Source organism: Strigops habroptila, chromosome 18, assembly GCF_004027225.2.
Source record: "Strigops habroptila isolate Jane chromosome 18, bStrHab1.2.pri, whole genome shotgun sequence".
Classification (NCBI taxonomy): Eukaryota; Metazoa; Chordata; class Aves; order Psittaciformes; family Psittacidae; genus Strigops; species Strigops habroptila.
The window spans coordinates 4,438,751-4,466,678 of NC_044294.2; the positions used below are offsets into that span (position 1 = coordinate 4,438,751).

Genomic DNA, 27,928 nt, shown 5'->3' on the forward strand with positions numbered 1-27,928 from the left:
GCTGACGTCACAGCCGCCACTGCCGCCTCAGCCGCCGGCGGGATCCCCGCGCCGCCGCCACCGCCGCCCGCCCCCGCCCCGCGCCTGCGCAGCGCGGCGCAGCCCCGATGCCGGTGCACTGGCAGCGCCGCCATGCGGCGGGCGGGCGCTGGAGCAGCTCGAGCTCCAGCGAGGATGAGGCCGCGGGGCGGCGCGCGCAGGTGCCCAAGGCGCGCGTGCGCGTCCGGGTGCGGGGGGAGGGACACCCGGCGCTGTCGGCCATGGAGCGGAAAGGTGAGACCAGCACCGACCCGCGCCGCTCGAGCCCCGCGCGGTGCTCCCCCCGCCGACACTCACCGCCCTTTCCCTTCTCTCCCCTCAGTGCTAGCGCTGCAGGCCCGGAAGAAGCGGACCAAAGCCAAGAAGGACAAGGCCCAGAGGAAGTGAGTGCGGCCCCCGCTCCCCCTCAGGCGGCAGCTCCCGCCGCCCCAGCGCTGCCTCCTGCCGCCTCTTTGTTACCGCCGGCCCTGCCCGCGGGGACGGGGCTGGCGGGACGGCGGAGCCTGCAGACCCTTCGGGCTAGGCGGGTGTTGGAGGCGGGTTTAATTGAAGGCACGTTCTGCGGCACGAGCAGGCGGCTCGTGGCCCGGGGCGGCGGGTTTTGCTGACCCGCTCCCCGCCGGGCCCCGCCGCGGGTTCCTGGGCGTGCTGCGGAGCGGAGCTGCCGGGGGTGAGGAGGCTCCGCGGCCCCGGCGCTTGGTGGTGAGCTGCGGTCGTGCTCAACCGCTTCGGGCCCTGCTGTGTCCCCGCAGGCCCCGTCCCTCAGCCCCGCGCTGTGCCTGGGTGACTGCCGGCGGCATCTCTCTTCTCTGACCCCCCCGAGCAGCGCAGTAACTGCTGTCTTTAGGAACCAGCTTCTCTTGACTCTTTCCCCACCTCCCCTTGCCTTTTATTATTTAATCTTGCCGTAGGAACGCTGTGATGTGTAGTTGACTTCTTTCTCTACCTTTGATGCTTTCCTGTGGCTTCTGTCCTACCGCAGGAATGTCACAAGCCTTTATATGTGGTGAACTTTTGGATGCAGATATAAAATTAAAGGATCTCGGGTAAATACTAAACAATGGCTCCCACCAGACTGCATTAAGTACTGCCTTCAGTGCTGCTCGGGATGCCTTTAGAGTGAAAGGTGATGGAAATCTTCGTGCCAGTGCTGTGTATTCAGTAAAATGCTCCTTATTTGTGTAAAAACACAGGTACCTCAGGAGGTTTTATGCTCGCTGGTGCTTAAAACCAAAGCTATTCAGTGAGTAAGACTTTGAGGGGGAGTTGGAGGGGGGTTTCTTTGATGCTTTCTTAGTAACTTCCTCGGACAAATCACGAGGATTTAAAATACTTTCTGGATGCTTCCAACAAATATTCGGTTGGTTAGAGCTGGGGCTTCTGAGGGGTGAAGAGCATTGGTTAAACTCCAGGAGTGCCTTAAGTTTCCGTGTTCCTGGTATTTCTTGAAGGCAGCATTAGGATAATTTCTTAAGAGCTCTCCTCTTCCTAAGCATGATCTGCATCCTAATTTCTGAATGAATAATTCGTTGTTTAATTCTATACCTGTTACTTTTTCTTGCCTGGCTGCAGACAGACAATACTGACTCCGCCCACAGAGTCCTGCAGTTGGAAAGACCCATTTCTGTCTCAATTCCGAGGTTGCTGAATGGTAACTCACTTCTGGCTGGTTTTTTAAAACTCCTTTTAACCACATAGCCTGAACAGGTTAACTGCGCTGCTGCTTAGTTGGTGGCTTTACCACTAAGCTTGATTTGAGTGAAGAACTATACTAGTTGTAAATGCTGCATTTATCTTCTTAGACATCATACTTCAACTCTGTTTCCTGGTACTGTGGGTTTCTTAGATCCTGCCTCTGGAACTTGCATGTACTTTATATGTACTTCATGTTTTATGTTGTACCACAAAAAGAACCCAGTGTCAGCCTCAGACTTTAGGTGCAGCTCCACAACATTTATGCTATTTAAATACAAAGCTGCTCTAGTTAAATCTTCTAAAATAAGCTTAGTTGGGTTGTTGCAAGACTTTTTTCCATAAAATCTAAACTTGAAACCACATGGAACATCCTTTTAACATCTAATGTTCCTTTGCAGTTGGTTAGATCACACACGTAATTTTTGCTAGATGAAGGGCAGTAAAAAGCATGAAACGACTGATTTTAAAAGGTTAAGATTGGTAAGTATTAGCAATTATCTTATTATGGGTAACTATAAAAATGCAGAGAATGTTCTGAAGGGATTAAGAGCAATTCAAAATAGCTTTCACTTTAGAAATGAACTACACCTGCTTTAAGTTTCCCAATCAAGTTAAAAACAACCAAAAAACCCACTTAGATAAGAATAATCAAAATGGGCTGTGTATAGTACCAACCAGGAATGGTAGTGCTTTTTTTCACTGTTCAGTAGTTAAAACTGCTGTTGTTTAGGTTCAGGCAAAACCAGCCTAAACTGGCTATTTTCAGAAAACCCTTGTAAGTGCTAATTAAAGTTCCATGTAGATGATGATGGGTTTTTTAAATGCGAAGGTCAACCAAGTTCTTCATTTCCCACAAATTCAGGATGTTCCTGTTTCTTCCCATCCTTCCTGTCTTAAAAGTTTTATTTGCTATCAGTGGAGTGAATGTCCCCCTAGGACGAGGGGGAATGGCTTTAACCTGCCAGAGGGGAGATTGAGATGAGCTCTGAGGCAGAAGCTCTTCCCTGTGAGGGTGCTGAGGCGCTGGCACAGGGTGCCCAGAGAAGCTGTGGCTGCCCCATCCCTGGCAGTGTTCAAGGCCAGGTTGGACACAGGGGCTTGGAGCAACCTGCTCTAGTGGAAGGTGTCCCTGCCCATGGCAGGGGTTGGAACTGGATGAGCTTTAAGGTCCCTCCTCACTCTAACCATTCTATGCTGGGTAAAACATAGAATGATGATGGCAGCGCACAGCTCCCCTGCCTTGCTCTGCTTTTATACATTCAGCAAAGGTCCCTCCAGCTCTTCAGGTAGACTTTTTTTGCTTCTCTCTGCTTTATCTCTCTCTTCCAGCTTGTATCTGCCATAACCTCTCCACTGAACGCCTCCTCTCTGCACCGAGAACACTCACACTTTCATTTGTGTCCTCTAATATCACACCTTCCTGGTTCTTTTGTTCTGTTTTTCAAGAGCATGTTTACAAGGAGATCTTGTCCTTCAGTCCCGTTGCACGGGGGTTGGAACTGGAGGAGCTTTAGGGTCCTTTCCACCCCAAACAGTCTGGGATTCTGTGAGTGTGCATTTGTCCTAACATTACTCCTCTGTGGAAAGGGCGCAGGCAAAGTTGCTTGGTAATACAAAGGAGAGGTATCCGTGTCTTCTCACTCCAGTAAAATTACCCTTAATCTTTTGGTAATCTGGCAGAACCATGAAACCAGATGTCTCAGATCTGCTTAGGAAGCTTCTCCTTGCCCACTTCGTTGGTCCCGTGTCTGCCATTGTGGAGTTGGAAGAATATCAGTTTCAATTTCTTCTTGTCTCAGTCTTTTCCATCAAAAAGGCAAGGAATTAGGATGAAAATTTCTGTGAATTATTTTTGGAGAATGAGGGGCAACCTTCTACTAGTCTTTTCCTTAATGCTAAGAACGTGTCAGGAAATACGCATGTCACAGCTGTAGTTGCTAATAAAGTCCAGGGAGTTTGGTACGTAGGCTACTGCAGTATGTACTGCTGCCAAAAGATAGCTTTGCTGAAAGCTATCTGGGGAAGTATCAGATGTATTAATTTATCATTTCATGAGCTGTGAACATCTTGGGCACTAAAGGTCAGTTGATTCCCAAAGGTGATCAAAAAAAGCCCATCTTTTAAAAAGGAGCTTGTATGCGTCCAAGCTTTTTTCTTACTAAAACTTTAATAACTTAAATTCTTCCAACAGCTGTATCTGCTCAGGTGCATCCAGGTAGTTATTTTTGCCCAGTTGTCCAAAATGCAGAGAATCTTTGCACTTTGAAGCAGTTAATAGTGTCTTTGGAGTTTGGTGTTGACAGACAAATGTGTTGGGCCTATTTACAGCAGTACTTAGGAGGGTGAAGGAGCTGTGCAGTGCTTTTCTGGGAATGCTTCTTGTGCTCTTTTTCCTGGTCTGAGTTGTAGGGAAGTGAGAACAGAATTCCTGTGTTGTGGTGGTGTGTGAGCAGTGCTGGATGGGGATGTCCATAAGAGCAGCAGGAGGAAGGAGTGATGGCAGTTGAGCAGTTCAGCCCTTCAGTCACCACGAGGTGGCTGCTGCTTGCTTTGCAGGTCCCCGCACCGCGTGTGTGCAGTAATGCTTTGGTGCAGTAAGGCAGAGTCTGTTCAGGAAGCAGTGCAGGCAAACAGGAGCTTTCAAGCTTGATTTTTTTAAAGACCCCAAATGCTGTTTGGAGGGGAATGTTGCTTGGACTTAGCTCATGTGTGGATAGAGCGTCCGTTCCTGGCTGAAGTGATACTGGAGCATGCCATCTGCATGCTTTCATTGCAAAGAGATTAGTGCCTTGTGCTCTAAGACTGTTGAGCTGTGTGAACCAAAGCCTGATACGTGAGGAAGATCTAGTACTTCAAAACTGAGCTTCTGTTTGAAAACACAAGCTTCTATTTGAACTAAAATACAAATACAGATGTGCTCTACCCATGGCTTTATTAATTTGTAATGGAATCAGGCATATTTGACTGTTAGACTATAACTGCCAGTAAAATACTGTGGGGTTATTTTTTTCTATGTTGTATGTTGCAAACCCTGAGAAACTCAAACTGTTCTCTTTGTCCTAGGGAAAAAAATGAGGTTTTAGATTACTACTGAGATTAAGACCCAGAGTTTTAAAAACAGGCTAAAAACCCCCATCCAGATTCAAAGAAAAACAGCCAAGATACTGAACAAATAGTTCTGTTACACCTCATTTTCTCTGAAATGAAGAAAAACAGCATGTTACTAGAACTGGGCTACAGGGCTGTATGACCTGTAGGTGATGTGTGTGTCGTTGGCAGGCCCAGATGATCATGCTGTTTCATCAAGTCCAGTGTCTTGCTTCAGCAGTGTCTTTTGTTCCAGGACAAGCTGGCTGACTCGTGCACAAACCCTGCAGTTCTGTATAAGGGATGTTGAACCAGTTGTGCCTCAAAGCAGAACATTATTTTTGTGAGCCTGAATAACTACAAAGGTAGTGGCAGTCACACAGTTACAGTGTGTGGCTTGTTCTGAAAAATGTGCACGAGCTGAAGCACTTTCTTCTGTGTGTACTGGTGAATTTATTTAATCCTTTCTTACAGATTTACTGAGTTCTTTAGAGAACTCTGTTTGTCTTTCTCATTTCTAAGTTCAGTTTCCTTTTGTTCCAGAAGGAAATTTTAAGTCTTGTTTTTCTGATCCTTTTTGCTGTTCTTGTATGTTGACTTTCATAAAAAGCAAGTCTTTAAGTGAGCCCTTCAATATTAGCTTAAAAGATCTTCATTTTCAGTCCTTGTTTTTTCACTGGCGTTCTTCAGCTCCTGGAGATTGTGTTGAAGTGCTTCTTTTCCAGACAGCACTTCTTCCAATTCTTCTTTTAAGAGTTCCCTTTCTTTTTCAGAATCCTGAATCAGGGATCTCTGGTCTGTATATTGAGCTGCATTTTCTTCCTCAAGCCTAAGTAGTAGTTGTTCTGGCTCCCTCTGCCGCTGGAAGGAGGGCAGTTGCAGAGCTGGTTGGTACCATACCGCTGTTTTACTTCTCCCTTTTCCCAAATGCCTGCAATATCTGGTATTTTCAAGAAACTGGTTTCCAGTTGTCTGCAGTCTTCTGGTCAGACTTGTGACATGCAGTGAAGCCTCACTTCTTTCTTCCTCCTCAATAGAGTTGCTGTGAAGAGAGACAGGGAAGTTGGTGATTTTTCCATCTGTGCTGTCTGGGGAGCAGAAGTTTCTGATCAGAAGTCTGATACTTCCCAGTTTCTTATTGCATCTCTTGCTTGCATTGCTTTGTTGCTGCCTTTGTGGAGCCCTGGAGTTCTGATAGCCCTCTCATGTTCTTCCTCAACTTCCTTATTCAAAACTTGGCCTGGGATCAGGATCTTGGATTATGTTTTCCTCACCTGTCTTTCATAATTAATACCAGGGCTACATCTTTCATAACTCTTTTGAACATAAGTTTAAGGTAGAGTCAGAATGCATCGCCCACAGGATTTTTTCATTCACATACAGAAGTGATTATCAGACTGTGACAGGACACAACTGCAGATCTGCTGGTTTCCATGGAAGTCCTTTGGTTTGGAATAGCTGGAACAGCAGACGGTTCTACAAACAGCTTGTTAAATGCTTGTGTGGGGGAGTGGGTATGGGGAGCAGGAGACTTGATTGCCTCTGTTATTTGTGTGCAGTGCTACTGTTCTCCTGTGAAATTACTACCTATGTTCAGACTGAACTCCCACGGACCCACTAAATAAAAGTGTGTCTTGGTACCTCTGAGCACTGTTCCTTCAAAACGAAATGTTAGACCATCTCCAGTCCTCTGAAGGTCTCAGCAGTGGTGTTCGTGTAGCCCTGGGAGGGCTGCCCCACAGCAGCAAGTATTGTGCATCTGCCCTACTGGCAGAAAATACTGTATTCAGGAAAATAGGGATGCAGGAGCGAATGAATGGCAATAATCACAAAATAATGTGGGTTATAGACTTTGAAGTCTCCACTCCTAATCTATGATTTGTAATTCCCTCAAATCCCCTCAAAAACTTCTTGAGCACAAAGGTAAAGTGCATACAAGCAAGGAAAATACTTCCATCATCTCAGACCTGAATTCATAGTGAAAGTTTGAGCCTAAGCAATACAATATTTATCAATCCCTGGGTTTGCCAGCAGATATGTGTATATAAGTGCTGGAGGCTGGCACCAGAAGCAGTCGTTCTGACTAGATGTGCCTTAACATGATCTTGGAATTACAGGCGCACTACAGCACAGTAATGAGATGCAGTCTGGCAAGCGTATTTCCCTTAAAGAGGCATTGTCTTGATGCATGTGAAAATGGGAGAGAAATTTGAAATCTTGGCTTTTCACCATCCCGTATGGAGGGTTTTTTCCCCCCTTTCCCCAAATGAAAACAAGGAATCCTCAGCAGCACTTGGAGCAAGCTCTGGCTGCAGTAGGTATGCAGCCCTGGTTATCCCTGGCTGGGTGGTTGAGGTGGAAAGCAATGCAGGAGTCCCTGGGTGTGTTACAGGGCTCTTACCTGCGGCTCCTGCAGTATGAGCTGGATTCCTCATTAGCCTTGCATTCCCTGAACTAAATTCTCTTTGGGGATGGATGTTTCAGGTGTGTCATTCGAGCTTACAAATAAGGAATGACTGTGTTTGTAAAGATTGTGCTGCAGGCAGCTTAAAAATCACTTAGGAAAGCAGATGGGCATCATCCCTGCGAGTATCAAGGAAACTGAGGTGAAGAGGAGTGAGAGTATCTTTTTTGTTAGCACATATATAAGTATGATTGGTGTGAGAAAAGGCATTTGTATTAAATGCTGCCTTCCTTGCTTGGAGGTGGATGGGGCTCTGCTTCTGTATCTGCTCAAAGCAGGTAGGAAGGTAGCATGGGTGGTACTTCTGCCATTTTGGGGACAGGGAGAAACACTTCCTGTACAAAATAGAGTTTTAAAGATGTCGATCTTAATGCTCTTGACTAGGAGAGCAACACACCTCTCCAAGTGTTTTATGTAAGTTATCAGGGTGGAGAAAACAAGTTCTGAGGTTTGGTGGTGAAGTTGCGTGTGGAGACTTGACCACTGTGATGGCTTCACTGGTAATCTATAGAGGCAGCCAAGGGGCCCGTGCTGGTGCTGCTCTACAGCACCAAGAGCACTGCGTTTCATTACACTGCCTCTGCTAACAGGCATGACTGTGGTCTCCCATCTTCTCATCCTCCTGATGCTGTTGGATCTACCTCAGTGCAAATCTATAAGAACACACATCATTCTTAATTGCTTTTTACTTTATTTTTAGTGTGTGGACCGGATAAGTGATTCTGTGGCAAACTGGCAGGAGAATACAAAAGCCTTTTTCCAAACTCTTTGAACACTTTCTGTAAGGAATGAGTGACTGACTGAAATCTTAGTTCCTGCAAATAACTGTTACTATCCCTGCTGGGCGTTGCAGAGGGGAACAGAGTTGTCCGGTGATGGATTCAATCAACGTGGAGCAAAATCTTGTCTGCAGTGGAAAATATTGCATCTTGTTAATGCCTTTTCTAATGTTTGGCACTGTGAATCTGTTAAAAGCTCCCTGAAATTTGAACATCATTTTGAGGTGAAAATATTTTAGATCTACAATCAGATGAATCCAATTCTCCTTGGTTTAAAACTGCAGAGCCAGCTTCAGAGTGTCTTTCACTAATGCACAGCCCTCCACAGCAGGGAAAATCTCTAAATGACTACTTGCCATGTCATGTTGTTGCTGACATGTTTCCCCATCACTTGCATAAATCAACAGGATAAACAGGCACAGGAAATGGCTGGTTAATTCTTCTACATCAGACGATGATGTTAAGTGCCTGATGCTGTGAAAAACACTCAGTTCACCCTTTTTAAGGAAGATTTGACTCCTTTGCCTGCTTGTTTTGTTACTTTTAAGCATAAAGGATCAGTTTTCTGTGTAACACTGGATGGGGAGGTTTGGAATTACTTCAGAAAATTAATTTTTACTTTGAAGGCCCTTTCTCTCCTGTGTGATTGTGCTGGCATTCCTGTATCAAAAGAATGTCAGCAATTACCATGATCCTTGTCTCCATTTCCACGCTTTGAATCCAGTGGACTATTGAATAGGCAAATAAAACCGGCTTGTTCAAGGAAGATGAAATGAAGTATCTGACTGAATTTCTAATTTCATTAGAGGGAAGATTGAGACAGGGTGTAAACATCAAGAGAAGGAGATGAATCTCTTTATGCTCAACCCCTAACATGACTGAATTTGCAGGGAGATCAGCTGAGAGCAACCCCCAGCCTTGCAGCAAGGCCCTTCACCTGCAATGCAGTGCTGTGCAGCTGCAGCTAGGTGGTGGAGGCAAATCCCTCTTCTCCCTCACTCTTGCACAAAGCTTTGCTGCGTTCGAGAAGAACCAGCCCCTCTGCCTGCCCTTGATGTCCCCCTCTTTCTGACCAGTGTGGCAGCTGGGCTTTAATGGCTCTTTCCAAAACTATTGGGCTGTCTTCAGGAATATCTTTATCAATGGGAGGCCGTGCTTCATGCAGGTATGTTACCCTCTTCAGTTTTTTTCTTCATCTTATGAATTTGCACTTCTTCAGGCATTCCTGAGAGAATAAGGACTTTTGGGAGGGTCTAGATGTGGATGTGGTTAGATATGGATAACACACATAGCATTTTGCCTTAGCATTGCTGTTCCACGTTGTTTTCCTTAAGTAAAATATTGCTCTATAGTTGTAGAGAGACCCTGCAAATGCAGTGAATTCTGATGATGAAATAGCAAAAGTAAAAGATGATCAAGATGTTCTTAAGTAGAACAGAGATGGCTGTGCAAAAAAGTACCCCAGAACACTTGATTTTTTTAATGTCTAACCATTTTTGTAGGCTCTTCATATATTTTATGTGCATTTTGCAGTGTTGCTGGCAGCTGTTTCAGTTGTCATCTTAGAATACAGGATAAGGATTTTTCTGCTGTCTTTAGCTGCCTTTTGTGGTTTTTTGAGTACTGTGTGTGTGAGGAAGCAGATGGATGAGGGTTGTGGTTTTGTGTATCTGTTTTTCTTTGGTATTAACACATTCTGCACTGCTCAAGTCTCTGTCTGCAGTTGACATGCTCACTTTGGGGGGAAAAAGGTGGTGGGATGTAGTAACATCTAATGAATGTTCACAGGGAGGGAAAGGAGTGAGATGTGTTTTGGTGGTGATTTCATAAAGGAAATAGCACCATAGAAATGTACGTGACCTGAATGTGGCTCACCATCACATAGTTGGTATAATAGATGATAATATAGAAGCAAAATGCTTTTGGATCCCCAGGACAGCCTCAGATGCAGACTACAGGGTGTGCCAGGTACGAGGCTGTCGGCAGCGCGATTCGTCAGCCCTTTCTGAGAGAATGGGTTTAGTGCTTCCAGTAACTTCTTCCTTGATGCATGAAATTACTATTATTGCAAAGCACTCAGGCTGCAGAGTGGCCTGACGTTTCCATCTGCATCAGTGGTTCTTCACATTAGTTTTCTTTTGAATCCACTTGAACCCCTACATCTTCCACAATTACAAAAATGAAAATCTTTAAATGGTGTTTGGAGAAATGCTCTTTACTACTTATGCTATGGATGTGGCTACTGGCCTTAAATCCTCCTTTCTATCCAATTCTGCCTCCTGACTTTACCCTGTCCATAGGATCTGTTATATAGGGAGCATCCAGTCTCCCCTTCAACCATTCTGTCCATGGCGCCTTTCTTGCTTTTGCTGCCTGCTCTTCATTTGCAGACAGTGTGACTTTATTCGCAGCTTAGTTGTCCCCAAAGGCATGCAGCTTGTAAAGTAGCATTTTGACCTCCAAGACTTTCCAGTTTCCTTTTACCTACCCCTGACTTGTAATTCTGTGGCTCATGGGGGCAGAAAGTCTAAATACTAAGTATCTGAGGCTGGATCAAGCTACAGGGTTGTTAATATATGTCTTATTAGCCTGGCAGCAGTGGAACGGACTGTCTGGCAGGCTTGTTTTATGGTTTAGGATCACGAATCTGTGTTGCTTATCTCTACCTGAATTAAGATATCAGCAGGACTTGCAACAGACTGAAAGTAAATGGTGAGTGGTTTAATTGTGCCCAGGATGACCTTTGTAGCTCCTCTTTGCTTTAACGAACTTCAGTTCCAGATAGTAAATGGCTACAAATTCAGTCATGATCAGATTGGAATGCTGATTTCTTCCTTTTTATGCTCCATAGATATTTAAGATGGCCATAGCCTTAATGTGTAGTAATGTATTTAATGTATGAAGTCTCAGCAGAGTGCATGGGTAGTAGGTAAATGCTGAACCTTCATTCTGCTGTATAACTACTCAAAATTGAAATACTAAATTTGTCCTGTGGAATAAGATTAGTGGGACAGCCCTGATATGATGTGCAGGGCTCCAACTCGGTTATAAGTTACAAGAACTGATCCAAAAGCCCACATGCACTAGCATATCCACATCCATTGCTGTAAAGAAATGTGTTGCCTACCTCTTTGGACAACTCCAGCTTTATTTAATATTTCATACTTCTAAGAAGAAAAGCTCAGTGTTGGTATCCTGCAGTGCTTTTCCATTAAACCTCGATAATGCAAATGGGCTGTAGGCATTGTTTTCATGTCCTTGCTTTGAACAAAAGGATAGTGAAGATTAAACCTTGTAGACATTTAACCATTCCCTGTAATGCTGAACCCAGGACATAAAGTAAATAACTTACCTGGTTTAGTATTATCATTTCAGGAGCTGTTTGGCTGTAAGTGGTGGGCTACCACGGAGGAGCAGTTGGGGTACAGGGGATGTGGGGATGTCTTAGCTCAGGGAACTCAGCCACAGCTCAAATGCTTGAGAGCAATGCAGTGGCCTTTGCCAACATGATCTTCACGAGCAGGAACTTGGAGTAACACATTTAGCAAAAGTTAAACACACAAAATTGGTTTTATTTATAAATGTGGGAGTAGAAAGAAAATACCACCTTGGTGCCTGATCTCAATCCATCTGCGGTCACAAGCTCTTGGAAGGGTTGACAGAACATCTGCCTTGTGGATTCCCACTCACCACAGCTCGGACAACTGTCACCAACTTTAGACCTTCAGTGAAGACACAGACTAGGGATGCAGCCCACCACGTTGAGAGCAGGAGAAAGCCAGCACAGTATTGTGGGGTTTAGATTTCTGAAGTGTTAGAAGCAGAAGGATCATTAAATGTTTATTTGACCTTAAAGGTGAAAGGAACAACAGGAGCAAGTTCTAAACCACCAGTTTAATTTTTTTTTCAAAGGAGTAAAAATTAATTGATGTTAGTCTTTAAGATAACATTAATGAGCATTTAAATCTTCAGGTTTTATATGAGGCGACATCTTAAAATATAAATCTGCTTTAGAGAAGTCCTCACTGAATGAAAAGCTGAGAAGGGGTTCAGTAATGTGTTGGTGGGATTACTAAGCTTTTAAGTTGCTCTCTTGTCCAGTCTTTTCTTTGTTCCACTGTAAAAATGAATCTAGGGCATGAAGTTGTATTTCTCACTAGTATCTGAAAAGTTGTTTTTGTCTACTTCTATACTAGCTTAGGAATAAAAGCATTTAAATGTGAAAATAGATTTCTGGAGGCTGATAATTGTGTCTCCTCTGTTATCAGCAATCCCTCACGTGAAATGAAAGCTACTGAACTGAAGAGTAACGTGTGTGAGACATGCAGTGTGTTCTCTTTCAGACCCGACACTCAGCATCGGGGCCCTGCTGCTCATTCAGAGAATGATATTCCAGAGCAAGAGGAAGAAATCCTGGGATCAGATGATGATGAACAAGAGGATCCAAATGATTACTGTAAAGGTGAGAACTTGCATGTTTCAGGCACAGGATTTTCAGTGTAACCAAGAATTTCCTTCGTTTTTCAATCTACTACAGAGAATGAAAATAGACTCCCTCTTACTTTAACTGGTTTTTGGAACTGTATGGCAATAGTAATGTTTTTCAAGCTAACCTGAAAAGGATAAACTATTTTCCAGGGTTCCCTCTGCTATCAGTCAAGATTTGAGTTGGAGCTGGTTTTAATGCGTGTGTTTAAAGCTGTTAGCTTTATCTCTGTGCCAGAGGCCTTTCAGAATTGGTAAAAGCAAGTAGGCGTTCAATTCCTTACTGATTTTCATCAGAAAAAGGACACTTTCAAATCCTTCAAATCAGTTTCAAATTCTTCGTTGTTTTCTTTTGAAGATCATCTTTGTATCCGTTCTTCAGATAACTTTGTGTGTGCAAATAGAGTCTTCCACTCTTTCTCAGAGTAGAAACTAAATAGAGAGCGAATGGAAATATCACAGTATATAATCCTATATCAAAAGGGTCAGGCTGGTTTTAACATAGCAAATACTTTAAAAAATGACAGAACACTGATCAGACAAATTCAACTCATCAATTACTAGACGCTTGAATATGTGCCCCCACCTCCAAGTGCTTTGTAAGACTACTTCTCTGATATTCTTTATATATAAAGACAGGGAGAAGAATGTAACAAATGTATATAAAAAATGCAAAGTAAAATAGCACAAGGAACTTGAGTTGCAATGTTTCTTCTGCTTCAGTGCTTTACTTCAAAACGTTTACATTACTTTTAGCGTCCTACCCAAGTATTTGTGGGATTTTGTTAGTTGTAAAGCAAGTGGGAAGAAGAAAAAGCCATTGTGTGACTGCAGTCAGTACAGCTGTCACTGTTGTAACTGAAATCTTCGAGTGAAGAAAAGGGACTTCTGCTGCTGGAGCTAATGAAGTAATGGGTAGTAATTCTGCATCTTGTTTGTGAACCAGTCAATCAAGAGAGGCAAATCTTCCTGGCAAAGCACGTGTTTCATGGGTGGTACTTGCTCGCCACAATTGAAGAGTAAGTGCCTGGAATCTAGGGTTTCATTCCAGATTCTGGCAAAAATTTATACCTTAACAGTTTATTCTCTGCATTCTGTTTTCTGCAAATTCCATTATGTCTTTGTGTCTTTGCTTCTGTCATGGAATCCTCCTGCATAGTCAGCAGCTTGAGGAATACTGGGGGTACAGGGAGGAGACTTTCCTATTTGCAGTCATGTTAAATGGCAAGGTGCCTTTCAGTCAGGAAAGCAGTTGCAGGGGAACTCCACTGGGGTCTGGAGTTCAGTTCTCTTTCATGTTACGAGGGCAGAGCAATGCTGGTATTCAGCTGTAAGATTCAGCTACTGAACATCAGAAGCAGTGCTTTCCAAAGGTGCCCAGCCCAGCAGACTTCAGATGCTTTCAGTGAAGAAATACTCTTTTGTGCTGCTGCAGTGATGACCCGCATTAAAAAAGGAGGAAAACTCAGTCATTCTAGTTCAATTATATTAAAGCTTTTCAGTCAACTAGAGGGTTGTTGACAGCCCTTCCTCTGGCATGCTGTGTATTTATTCCAGTGAGATCCAGTTAAAGAAACATTTGCATTTGTTTATATGATTAAAAATGTAAAACACATCAAGTCTGCCTCAAGTTGTGATGCTTGTTCCACAGACCTGCTCTTCAGTGCTTGTGAGATCCCTTCATATAACTTTCCCACTGTTTTTTCTAGGTGGTTATCACCTGGTGAAAATAGGAGATCTCTTTAATGGACGATACCACGTGATTCGGAAGCTTGGATGGGGCCACTTTTCCACTGTGTGGCTAGCTTGGGACATCCAGTAAGTCTTTCTGTTCTAGCTGGGGTTTCTGGTGGGAATGCACATTCTAACACAAGAATTTCTTTTTATATTGCGCAGACAAGTGTGCAGGAGGGAATTAACAGAACAAACCATGTATGTGGAAAGAGTGCTTGTGTGTTTGGCAGTCTCTGACCTATTATTTTATGAGAAATGACTATTAAAAAAGACTCAAAGACAATCTTCATGAGTGCTTAAACCTTATTTTTCCATGATGCCTTAAATAAGTAGCTCTCTTATACGCAAAAGAATTAGTATAATCCTGGAGAATAAGTTCTTTGAGTGTTAACAGTCTCCAATTTACTTACTCTGTGTGTGTAGAGGGAGGAGATTTGTGGCAATGAAGGTGGTGAAGAGTGCAGAGCACTACACAGAAACAGCACTGGATGAAATCAAGTTGCTAAAATCGGTGAGTGCCCGAGAGTGGGGTTCTAATGTTTTATTATTATTTTATTTTTTAATTAATTGGGGGAGTTCACATTTATCATGTTTGATTCTGGGTCATCTAACTGCAGAGAACTTGGAGAGGAGCCTAACAGTAATGCAGTTGATCTGACTTCAAGATATGTTCTTGCCTGGTAATTATCTCAAGAAACACAAACCTTTTTTATTTTCTCTGCAGGTCCGCAACAGCGATCCAAATGATCCAAGTAAAGAGAGAGTTGTTCAGTTATTAGATGACTTCAAGATTTCAGGAGTTAATGGTTCTCATATCCTTTTGAGGAGTAAAGACAAAGAATTGCATAAAGAAGGGAGTTCGCTGGGTAGCTGTCACAGCAGGGCTGCTGAGCAATGCCCAGGCAGCCCTTTCACTGCCCAAGGAAACTTGCTGTCGAATTACCTGCCTCAGAACTGCCTGCTCAGCTCGAGAAGGATCATTCAGCCTGACATAATATGTGCAAGAGGTGGAGACTGTACTGCTTAGTCACACTTTTGACACGAGAGATCATGTTAACATGAGGGTGGCTGCTTCTGCTTTCTGATTCAGGACTGAATAGCTCAGTGTCCAAGGTACCTCTGTGGGAAGAGCCCTTCTATCACCACCCCTCAGTTTCACAGGCAGCCTGGTAGTAACCCCTTAATGAAATAAAACACTACAAAATGCTAAGATGAGTAAGTAAAAACAGCAAACACATGCAGGCTGTAACTTGATAATAAGGTGGGTTTCTAGTTATGAAAGCATCTTACCTTGGACTTCATCAAAATTGTTAGGAGGTTTAAAGTGTATTGCTTTGAAAATCCCCTCTAGTTCTGTGAACAGTCTTCTTATGGGCAGTGATTTGTGGCAGGTCCCAGTAATGAACCCTTAAAATAGGAAAGTTGGACTTTTGTGCTTGTTTCCACTTTACCTTGAATTTGATTTCAGTGAGCTGTAGGCTCTAAACCTTCTAACGCTTCTAGAAAGTAGTAGCCCCATAATGTATTTCCTCTATTGACTTTTTTCTGGTATTTAGCATCAAGTAAATGTTGAGTTCGTCTTGTATTTATTTCACTCTTGTGAAACACTTTCTGCCAGTGTAGAAGAAAAGCAGTCTAATAAACTCCTGGAAGTTCAGCTTCTAAAGCAAAGGCACAATAAGAAAGTGTCACTGGAGTGACTGTAGCTGTTCAGAACTTACAGACAAAAGGCAGATAATGTAAATATTGTTGAAGTCGAGGCTTGTCAAAAGTTTGTTTTGCTGGTAAAGAGGCAAGGGAGGGTGGAGAATGTTCCAAAGAAAACTTATGAAATGCAGATTTTATTATCTTTTCAGGTAGTGCTGGTACAGAATGATCTGGCATCAAGTTTTGCCTGGGGCAGGAGCCTAGGTTGTTCCAAAATGTACACCGTTGGCTGAAAGCTGTCTCAATACTAGCAGGAGCTACTAATGCACTCTTGCTTGTGTAACTGGCTTTCACTCAAAGCAGGAGATTGCTGCTGCTGTGTTAGGACTATTGTCCTAACCATCTCCATCCCTCTGTGCTTTAGGTAACAACACTGATGTGTAGGACAGGATGGTACTGTTAAGGAAGGCAGCTTGTGTCAGAAGGATGAGAGTTCTTTAATACAAAGCATTTAACTGGTATGGATTTCTTTTGATCCTCAGTCCTGGGACTTTAGGGCTCCTTGGTTCAGGATGTCCATCTTTTTCCTTGACCGAGCTCCAGATATTTGTATGGTGTTTGAAGTTCTAGGGCATCATCTTCTGAAATGGATCATCAAGTCAAATTATCAGGGGCTTCCACTCCCTTGTGTCAAAAAGATCATCAAACAGGTCAGTTCCAGTTCAGTTCTGACTGCACTGTTCCACTCGACCCAGTGAGAACTCTTTCACTAATCCTTCTCAGATCGAAGAAAACAAAAATCACTGGTATCTCTCTCATGCAAAAAAAAGTAATTCTTGGGTTAATATTTCCTTTCTCTACTGCAAAAACCTGCTACAGATACTTACTTTCTGACACTTGAACCATGGTGGGAGGCCAGCTTTGCTTTTAACCTTTTGTTACCCTGGTTATTCCTTATAAGTGCAAATATTTTTCTTTTAAACTCTGTCTCAGTAAATATGGTGCTTAATGATGGGAAGAGCAAGAGAAACCTGTTCTTCATACTGGATGGTTGCCTAAGAAGTACCACACACCTACATGTGAGGTGGAGGGGAGGAGGAAAACATGATTTTATTGTAGGGTGTTAAGATTAGATTTTCAATTGTGATTAAGTTATGAGAGTAAAGAGACAGTATTTTAAGTTCATAGCTAAAATCTGTGTGTGAATCTGTATTTCCTGGAACTGAGTAGTAACCACTGATCATATTAGCTCTAACCTGGAGTATTCTCACAGAAGCCCTTCGGGTTCAGTGGTCATCCTAGGCAATTTTGCATTTTCCCTTCACTCTCCATTTGCTCATTCTTTGCTTTTTCTAAGGATCAGTTTCCTTCTCTGCAGGTTCTTCAGGGTTTGGATTACTTGCACACAAAGTGTCGAATCATTCACACTGACATTAAACCTGAGAACATTCTCTTGTGTGTGAACGACCAGTACATCCGCAGGCTGGCTGCAGAAGCAACAGAGTGGCAGAGATCTGGGGCTCCCCCACCATCTGGCTCTGCAGGTGACTTTTTTTCCTGAAAATTGGTGCTATTTCCCACACACCCCCCAAAATTATCACTATTCACAGTAGGGTGAGTACAGTGGAAAAAAGATGATTTACCTGGTGTTAGTTTGCAGAAGTCTGGAAAGCTTGTAACAGAAACGGCTTCCTTAACATGCAACATCCCTAAAGATCTGAGAGCAAACTTCCTCTCATTCCCAGTTCCTTGTGTTTCTCTTCAGGATATCCACTGTACCTGTGACTAGTTGTGAAGAGCAACTGCAGTGTGTTGGAAGGCTCTGTTAGTCATAATCTTACAACCCCAACATTTAGCTGAGCCCATTGTAGCATAGCTTAGGGAAGCTCCCTGAACTTTGGTATTTTAATGCTTTGGTTTGCATTTTCTTTTTAGTAAGATGCATAATACATGCAGCAAATGAAGCTGCATGACAGGAAGTTTAAGTCTTTGATATCAGTCAAGCAAGTCTATTCTCTGGAATTCTAATTATGCATTTCATGTTATTCTCTTTTTATTCTTCTTGTACTTCTGTAGAAAAATGAGCCTTCAAAATAACATTTGCTGATATCTTTTAAATGTTACCAAACCACATAGCAGAAAGCTTACCTTTAAGATAAGAATACAGTTGCAGTTTTTTCATACAAACATACTAATTTACTGCTCTTCCTTTCCCTTTCAGTGAGCACTGCACCACAGCCAAAACCAGTAAGTGTAATAATTCTCACGTGTAAGCATCCATCTGCTTAGAGTATTACTGCATCCTTTCATAATGCAGTCAACATTAAGGGAAAGCAACCTTGTATCAAAAGGAAAAATGATTTGTGTTTGTCACAGACATAGGCAGCAGGTTCAATGTGGTCTTGGAGATGTAAGTAGTATTAGCTCATATAGCACCAGAATGAGTAGTCTTTTTGATGGTCTCAGGGTCTGTTGTGAAGGTGGCTTTATTCTGTGGAGTCTGCAGTTCCTCATCTGGAGAATACTGCAGGTTTCTCAGGTTAGGACAGAAATGCTCTAAGAGCCATAGACAACTGTTCTAAAAACCTTAATGTGTGCTTTTTATTGGGAAGAACTGTCTCCAGAGTTCTCATCCCAGACTGTTTCCTCAGCTCTAAAATAAAATAAACTTGACGCATTTTAGATTTGCTGAACTACAAAACGTTCAGGCCAATTTCTCTGCTTGCTTCCACGTAGGCTGACAAAATGTCAAAGAATAAGAAAAAGAAGTTGAAAAAGAAGCAGAAACGACAGGCTGAGTTGTTAGAGAAGCGAATGCAAGAGATAGAAGAAATGGAGAAGGAAGCAAGCCCTGGGCAGGCACAACCTGAAGAAGAGGAAGAAGCTCAGAGCCCTCTGGAAATGCTCATAAAAGTTAGCCCACCAGAAGAAAATGCCAGCAAAAAGACAGGTATGGACCTAAAGTATTCCTAAAGTAGCAGAGTGTTGTCCTTTCACTTGTGCTGGCACGAGTGAGCACCTTTAGTAGAGGTGGCTCTTACTTAACCTATTTCCATTGCATTCTGCCCATCTAAAGAGCCTAGGACATTTCCTATTACGAACTGAATTCATAAATTACATGTTGAGAGCCTCCTGCTTCTGAGGGCTCCCTTGAACAGCTTCAGCTGTTACTTCGTTTAGACTATGATCTTCTTTTCCACTCTTGCAGCTGAAGTTGTACAGGAGCAATCTGTTCTAATGGAAAGCAGTGTGGAAAAATGCTTAACAGAAATAAACTGCAATGGAGTGGTACAAATGACGGACTTCCCAGACTCTGGCAATCAAGGATCTGTGCAACTTGAGGATGACCTTCATAATGCCAATGACTGTGGTGATCATCCTCTTACACAGAAGAAGAACTTGCATAGTTGTGATTACAGTCAGCGTAACGGTGACTTGGAGAACAGGCCTCAAGAAGCAATGTCGGACTCCTTTGTGCCCTTAGCTTCAGAAGATTCCATGGTGTGTCAGCCCACGTCCAACGAAGAGCAATCATTCAATGAGCAGGAGATTAACCATTTTCAAGAAAGCATCCGAACAGAAATACCTTCAGAGGACGAGAATGAGAATAATAACCCATCAGACAACAAAGGTATAAGAGGAACCGTGTAAGAAAGGGCTTCTTTCTCCTTGGTGTGGGAGAGTTGTGTTCCAACACTCCAGGGTATTAATAGGAACCTCCATTTTGTAGGCTGAATGGTTTGTGTTGGAAGGGACCTTAAAGCTCATCCAGCTCCAACCCCCTGCCACGGGCAGGGACACCTTCCACTAGAGCAGGTTGCTCCAAGCCCCTGTGTCCAACCTGGCCTTGAACACTGCCAGGGATGGGGCAGCCACAGCTTCTCTGGGCACCCTGTGCCAGCGCCTCAGCACCCTCACAGGGAAGAGCTTCTGTCTAAGATCTAATCTAGATTTGAAGTGATCAGAACCATCTGTTTGAGTGTTTTCCTGCCAGGAGTAATTAACATGACAGTCCTACTCTGACACATTCACTGTTTGTAGCTTCCAGTTGTAGTTTTGACTATTGAATGCGTAAGTATTCCCACTTTTAAATACCTATACGTTTGTTTTTCAGTATAGGAACGTTTCCTCCTTTGTATCAGGTGTTGCTTACTTGATTTTCATTGTTAGAAATGTAAGTCTACAAGTAGTCACTGGCTGTTAAATTATGGGATAAATACCGTTCAGTGTGTTCTGATAGTTCTGAACATGGAGCACAGGTAACTCCTCTCAGTTACTTAATATAAGTAAATGCTCTCCCAGAACTGGAAATGCAGCCTGACTGAAACAAAGCTTATACAGCATGGGGAAAAAACCCTCTTTAATGCTTTTGTTTAAACATGATTTGTTTCTGTGGGAAAAAACAGTAAGTCTTGGGGGTTTAGGAGAGCATAAGACGCACAGTGGTGAACAGCAGTTTAAACACATTCTAGGGGTGTCTGTGTTAAAAAAACTTCAATCAATTGCTAAACCTGTCCTCTTGCACTTTGGGTCAAGATCAGGCACAGTATATCTGCTTGGAGAAGGAAGGAGAAATTAACATCTACAGTTCTTCCTGAAAACCTTCCTGTACCCTTTTCTTGGCAGATTATTGCTGGAAAGTTGCAGGGATGAAAAGTAGCAAATAAAATTTAAACTTGAACTGCATTTAGTTGGATGCCCCTGCTAGATAAGATGAGGTGTCTTTTGCTTTTCACAGCTCTCCGAAGTTTTAGAGCTTCAGTTGGATGTAATTTACTGACTTAATATTTTTGCTCTCTGCTGTGTCACTGTGGTTTTTCCCAAGTTTTTAACTCTTGAAACTGTGTATTGCAGCAGTGAGTGATGGGTATGTCAGAAGGATGCTCTAATATGTGGAGTCTCCTCCTTCAAAGATTTAGGAAGACTTAAGGGTTGAGAGGGTTGTTTTGTTTTTTGGCCATGCCCTTATTTAAATCTGTCCTGTCTAGAAACAGACTTTTTAAGGCTGTGCAAAGAGCCTCGGAAACAGTCCCCCTTGCCTACACTTGTCCTCCTGCTTTCTAACACCACTTGGGTCCTGATAGTGGAAGCTGTTCACAGTGCAGACTGATGCTGATTTTTATACCCAGGCTTTGGACAGGGAAACGTTCCGATCTGTGAAACCTTTCTTGTGTAGGGGGAGTGCAATAGGATTTGGGTGACAGATGGTAACACTGTCCATGTAGCTTTAATCAGCTGTTGTACATGTTGCCTCTAGGAAAATCAACTGCTGGGAATTTCCTTCTTAATCCTCTTGAGCCCAAGAATGCAGATAAGCTCAAAGTGAAGATAGCTGACCTAGGAAATGCCTGCTGGGTGGTAAGTGTTCAGTCTTTTCACACTTTAAACCTGATAATTCATTCACAAGATGCCAAGATGGAAAAGAATCTGCAAAATAGATCTATCTTAGACCTGCTTGCGAAGGTAGCAACAGTTTGAAACTGCTTTGGGGGGAAAAAGAGATGTGGGCAGGGATGCAAAGAAAGAAATGATCCTTTAACAGATCATTTCAGCCTCTGTTCTGGGTGTCACAGTGGTCATTAGATGACTTGTGATACACCTCTGACCAGTGACACATCTAGTGTGTAGAAATCTGCGTATGTGAAACTTCTGAAGGAGTCTGTTGTGCTCTTGGAGAATGAGAAAGTTGCAAACAATCCCTCTGATGTGCTGGTGCTGTAGTTCATTAGCTTGTCAAACCTCTTCAGTGGATTCATCAGCACATGAAAGAGACTCATAGTTTTATTCTTTGCTTGTGATGTTCTTCTTTTAGATGTTTGACATTTCATGTAGAAGAAATGTCTATTTTTCTTGGCTGCTTAAATGGCAAAATACTTCAGATCATATGGGAGAGATGAGTCTTAGACTCAGAACTGCATGTCAGGCTTGCAGTATCTGACAGGGAGGTCTCTTACATTGGTGTTGCTTTGCTTTAAGGTAGCTGAGTCATGCTCGGATAGGAGAGGATGCAGCTTCTCAAACAGCCTTCCCTTATGCTGTTTTTGTGGTTTGCTGTACTCGAGTGTCTCATGTAGAGCATTTGAACAGTATTTGTAGGAAGATAAATATTGAATGAGGATGTAAAATTCAGATGAAATACCACGGGAATGAGCTTTGATCTGCTCTGGCCTTCCAAGTTGTTGATTCTCCTCTTGTAAAGTGTCACAACTGTTCAGTAAAACATTTCTTCTGTTTAGCACAAGCACTTCACTGAAGACATCCAGACAAGACAGTACCGATCCTTGGAGGTGTTGATAGGATCAGGATATAACACCCCTGCTGACATCTGGAGCACGGCATGTATGGTGAGTGCTGTCACTAGGGGATTTCCAACTGCTTCCATGGAGCACTGGGGGCAGCTCGTGTGTGCTCTGGGCTGCTGAGTTACTAACCCAGCCTGGCAAAAAACCCTCCCAGGTGTAAAGCCAACTTCCAGACTTGCTGATTACCATGTTTCCATACCAGAGTGGTTTCTTTATTTTCTTTGCCATGTGTGGCTTTCCTTTTGAAAGTTAGTTTTGTTCTATAGCACCAGCAGATTTCGAAGATGATTGGAAAAACAAGGCAACTATGCAGTTCTGAAGACAAGAGCCTTTCTGCTGCATCCAGCACTGTTTCACAGATGTCTTCAGTACAATTTCAGATTTTAATTATCTTCTGCATATTTCATTGGCATGAATGGCAAAAATTTCATATTTTAATCATCCTCTGTGTGTTTGGAATAATCATATAATCTGAGTAATGCTGAGATGAGGCTGAAGCTGTTCCTGCAGTAGCTGGCAAATGTAGAATATGGTAATTAAAAAACCAAATCAGTCTAGCCAGTTCCTCTGTGTGCCTCTGGTGTCTTCATTCTGTGTCTTCTGCAAATCCAAGCTTGGCTTTTATATTTTAAGCTTGGAAAATAGCAAGTGAAATCATTTTCACTGTCTTGGATGAATGTAGTAGAAGAGTATGTGATAGGGTCATGTTGACTCTGCAGAACGTGTGGCCAGAATTACCCAGTGGTTACTCCAAGTGCCTGATTGAATAGTTTGACAACAGCAGTCTGTAAAGAAAACTTAAGAATACAGGTCAGGGGTTTCTGTTTTGATTAAAAGTGAATATGTAAAGGGTAAAGGTGCCCTGAAATTTAGGAATGGGGAGTTGAAATGAATGCAAATGTTTTTCTCATTTAAAACATGGTTTGGTATCTACAGAGAAATGTTCAGAGATTATTAACTGTTTGAAAAAGGTCTTTTTCTGTCTGAAATTAGGGGAGAGAGGAGAAACTTTGTGGAAAAAAACCCCCACAATCTAGAGTTTGGACATTGCCTCAACAGCATTTTGCAAAATGATGCAAAGAGGCTGAGTGTGTGAAATGCCTTTGTACCATTCCACACAGGATTACTTGATGCAAGTTTATCCTAGCTATGCCTAGGATGGTTTTTAATGCAGTTGTTCAAAGTGTTGCAAGTTAATTGCACATCTTAAGCTGATAATGGTGTACCAGAGTTCTGCAGGTTTTCCCACTACTTTGCTTCTAGCCCACACAGAGATACAGAATCACCCTGCAGCACATGCGACTGTGTGAGGTGTATTTAAGTGATTTAACATGCTCCTTTCTGTTTGTTTAGGCCTTTGAATTAGCAACAGGAGACTATCTGTTCGAGCCTCATTCCGGGGAGGATTACTCACGGGATGAAGGTATGTTTGTCAAAGTCTTTCCTTTTTAAAATGAGACATGAAATACAATGGTTGCTTCCTCAGAATGAGCCTTCTCTTGTGAGTTAGCAATGCAAAGGCTCCTTGCAAAAAGATCCAACTGTGCTCTGTGGTAACACACCGTGCAGTAAAGTCCATGTTCTTGTTCTGGTGTTTCCCATTCCTCCTGCTGCTTATTCTCTTACCATGCTTCTCAAACTGATCATACCTCAAATTCTCCTTTCCTTTTTATTCCCCTTCCCCCTTGACTTTCTCATTGCTTAGTGTAATCTGATTTCAAAGTGGATCTCAAAGTGATTTTTAAGGGAGATGATGGCTTTGTCCTTATATCGCAGAGAAGGGAACTGGGGCATAGAGGTGTCTTGGGTGGATTTGTCTCATTGTCTTTTCTCTTGAAAAACTGCAGATCACATTGCATTGATCATAGAACTTCTGGGGAAGATACCTCGCAAGCTCATTTTGGCAGGAAAATATTCCAAGGAGTTTTTCACCAAAAAAGGTAAAAGGAAACAAAGCAAATGTCTCTTACCCCTCATCCCCTCCCCCAAATACATGAGTGCCTTGCTGGAAATCCCAGTTTACAACAGATGCTTCCAAAGATGCCTCTTCAAGCCTTTCCTTTCTTTTATGAAAGGCTTTATCATAAAACTACAGCTAAATATAAGGCATTCTTGTCTGACTGCTTAAAGTATCCTACATCCTAGTACTTGACATCTTGATGTTGATCAAATGCAGCAGGGAGAAAAACAGTACTGTAGATACTTCTTCAGACTTGATTTGGCTTTATTTAGCTGATCTTTGTCAGCTGGAGGTGTTGAATCATCTTTGAAGTCTTCTCTAGACAACTTTTATTCCATTTCTAGCATGCCAGACACTTAAATAGTGCCTTGCATCCTGTGCCATGTTGCTCAGGACACATTATACCATTATCATAAAGCCCTAAGTACCCCAGAAGTATATTGAGCCTCAAGAAGGAGGTATAATACTTATATTAAACAAAACAAACTCTTTTTTGTCAGTAGTGTATTGCTTCGTCAGACAGTGCTGCATGTATTGGACAGACCCTTGGGCAACATGGTCTAGTGTGAGGTGTCCCTGCCCACAGCAGGGGGGTTGGAATTGGATGATCTTAAGGTCTTTTCCAACCCAAACCATTCTGTGATTCTATGTATTGCATATATTCCAGAGTCTTTGGCACAGTTACCTGTCATGTCAACTGGTGTAATTGATGATTTAATGAAGTTAATATTTGCTGATATTGGACCAGAAATAGCAGGAGGGAAAAATAAAGAAGCCCTCAAGGAAGTACATTTATAGAACAGTCTTCAAAAGTGGATAGTAAAGGGGGTTTAGTATAATTTTTCTTCCTTCAACATGCCTTACCATTTTATGGTCCCTGTGCCTGACTATTAGAACAGTTTCTGAGCTCAGTCTGTCTTGTTCAGCCTTTTGGCCTATTTTGTTCAGCTGCTCTGTTCCCATGTCTCACACTTCACCTGTCTGTCTTGGTTTTCAGGTGACCTGAAGCACATCACTAAACTGAAGCCCTGGGGCCTTTTTGAAGTCTTGGTGGAAAAATACGAGTGGTCCCAAGACGAGGCAGCTGCATTCACAGACTTCTTATTACCTATGTTGGAGCTGATCCCAGAGAAACGAGCTACAGCAGCAGAGTGTCTCAGGCACCCCTGGCTTAACTCCTAGAAGCTTCAACCCAATGCCACAGCACTACACTCTGGTTTACAGCATAGCCTACATGCACCCAGCTGCCCCTTCCCCAGATCTTCTTTTATCCTTGTTCATTTTCAGTGTGAAGTTCTTCCTTCAAGGCTTCCAAGATTTTAGATAAATCTAACCTGTTCTGCTGACTTTGCTTGTGTGACTCCATGGGGACTCTCCTCAGCCAGCGGGCATCATCTGTGTTTTGCCTTGATTGGGCTTCGCCAAAGACTGATTGAGTAGAATATGAAGTTTTTCCTGTGAGTCTTCTCACTGTTATGTGCCGTTTGTTACAGATGTGAGCTCAGCTGTGCTCAGATAAGCTTCCTTAGCTAAATTTCAACTCTCTTCACGAGGGAGGGTGTGAAGATCTGAACACCTCCTTATCTCCCTGACTCAGGAGTCGATTTCCCGCTGTTGATCCAGAAATGGGGTGAGAAGTAACAGATGGCACCAAGGTGGCATTAGTTCCTTGTAGAGCAAAGGCCGTGAAATCCTCCATCGTTTTCAAGGTGCCTGCTGCATTCTTTGCTTTCCACTCACATAATTTTAGTTCTAGCTGCTTAAACCTTTTGAAAAGAGCTATTTAAACCTAGGTTTTAGGATCCTTTAGTTCTTCCTCCAAAGTGTCCTGCTCCTTTACTTTATCCTTCCCTGTGCCCACATAGAATAGTTTCTGAAGTTGGTGACATTTTCTACTGCAATGCCTGTGCCTCAAAGGTGACAAGCAAAAGCTGGAACTGACTCCACGCACAATCCTCAGCGTACAGATGGGTGCACCCTTTGGCTGCAGAGAGGGATCCTTGTTGCAGGCAACTCTTGAAGCATTTTAGTGAGCTGTAAGGTTTTTTGTTATTGTTTTTTTTTAATCCCTTAGTGGCACTTTTTTGCCTTGCTTGAGGCAGCTGCTGTATCCATGAGTGATTGGCTTTCACTGAGGCAGTTTACTCTGGCTTTTAATTTCTGACCATTCAATATTTTCCCGAGTGGCATCTGTATGACAGCCACACTATAGCCCTTGACTTTCCAAATCAACACTTGAAGGCCCAATGTAAAGACTTTTTTTTCCTTTCGCTTGCTTCAGGTGCTGGCCTTCAGAAAGAACTTCCCAGGATGGGACTGCCTTTTATTTTCTAGGCCGTTAGCACAAGGAGAGGTAGCAAAAGTGGACTTTTTCCAGGTAGAACTGGATTAGAAGCTGTTTCTAGTGTTACCCCAAGTCCGAATGTTCTGTGGGGTTTCTATATAAGCTCAGAGGGGGTTGGATATAATGAGGAAATGAGTTAATTTTAATTAAATCACTGTGGCATTTGATAGTTTTATGATGGCTTCTTCTAGACTCGCTGATCCTATTACAGATTCAGTGCATCCTACTCTACTCTAAAGCAAGATTTGGCAGCATTGAGACTTCAGAGGCACTTCCTTACCCCGGACCAAACAGGCCTTTGGATTTGTGGTGGCTCTCAGAGGCCAGAAGTCACAGCAGGAAAATGCTGGAGGCCACGTAGATGCAATCCAAGAGGATTACACTGCCAAAGCTGCCCAGACCAGTGTTAATGTGTCGCTTCCGTATGAGTGTTTGGGAATCTGGTTTGTAAAGATCATTGATTCATAAACCTTGGTGTCATTTAATCCACTTGAAAAGAGTTTCTCTGGTCCAGTGCCTGATTGGGCTTATAATGCAAATCATGCTGCATGTCCTTTTAGGGGTAGATCAGGTTCTCTATGCATATAATCTAAAATTAAAGGAAGGTCATATACCAAAAGAGTTTTAACCTGCTGATTTGACTTTTCCCCTTTCACCTGGAATTCTCTAGTTGCGTGTTGCTTCCATACCTGTTACAGAAGGACTGCAGACAGGACTGGGTTCCAAGATACCTGCTCTCTGCATACTGTGAAGATAACATTGACAGGGCAAACAATTTCTGTTGTCTGTAAAGCTCACCTGGTCCTGTGCACTTGAGACTGGCCCATGAAAGATCTTTTCCTAGAAGGGATCTGTACCTTCAACTCCAAGAGCTCCTTCCCTCTGCCACACCAGACTGGAGGAGGCAGGTTCTTCCCATGATGGCCAAGGCTAGAGCCAGCTTGTGAGTTGAAGACCTGCAGAAGCCACTGTCAGGATTCAGTCTTGTACCGTGTGCTCATTCGCTTGGGGTTTGTTAAATCTCCAAATTGCCATAAAGTGCTCACACTAAAGGATTTGTACTTGCTGTGTCAGTCTAAAACCTGAAGGAAAATACATTTTTATTCTTTCTACTTGGGTGCTTTGTCTTATTTTTTCCTTGTGAAAGCCGTAACAATAAACAGATTATTTAATGACTGAGCCCTATTCCTCCTATGTTCCCTCTGAAAGTGTTCTTTCTGAGACATGGCCCAATGATTGCATTTTCTTTGCTAGCAAGCACTTAGTTTTGATTTCCAGAATGAGACACTGGGAGAGGGTGCAGGTGAAGATTTTGTTGCTGGTATTATGATCCATTTTAAAAGGAGAAGAATAATCAATAGCAGAGCAGCTTTGCTGGAATATTCCCATTTT

General features: G+C 42.9%; 1 protein-coding gene across 3 annotated transcripts; it reads left to right on the forward strand.

Moving 5' to 3' along the window:
- The first annotated feature begins 217 nt into the window (after nucleotides 1-217).
- On the forward strand, nucleotides 218-27,648 carry SRPK1 (SRSF protein kinase 1). Of its 3 annotated transcripts, none has more exons than XM_030473460.1 (16): nucleotides 218-273; nucleotides 362-422; nucleotides 12,408-12,526; nucleotides 14,259-14,367; nucleotides 14,707-14,794; nucleotides 15,008-15,100; nucleotides 16,539-16,640; nucleotides 17,309-17,474; nucleotides 18,152-18,177; nucleotides 18,667-18,880; nucleotides 19,139-19,561; nucleotides 21,188-21,288; nucleotides 22,167-22,274; nucleotides 23,586-23,655; nucleotides 24,080-24,172; nucleotides 25,190-27,648. In XM_030473460.1, the coding sequence occupies exons 1-16, from the start codon at nucleotides 261-263 to the stop codon at nucleotides 25,372-25,374; spliced, it is 1,971 nt and encodes a 656-aa protein (XP_030329320.1). In that variant the 5' UTR covers nucleotides 218-260; the 3' UTR covers nucleotides 25,375-27,648. The 3 variants fall into 3 exon arrangements, with proteins under 3 accessions (XP_030329320.1, XP_030329321.1, XP_030329323.1); XM_030473461.1 differs by having other exon boundaries at nucleotides 15,008-15,095; nucleotides 16,534-16,640; nucleotides 25,190-27,157; XM_030473463.1 differs by lacking the exons at nucleotides 218-273; nucleotides 362-422 and adding an exon at nucleotides 8,044-9,229 and having other exon boundaries at nucleotides 25,190-27,157.
- The last annotated feature ends 280 nt before the right edge of the window (nucleotides 27,649-27,928 follow it).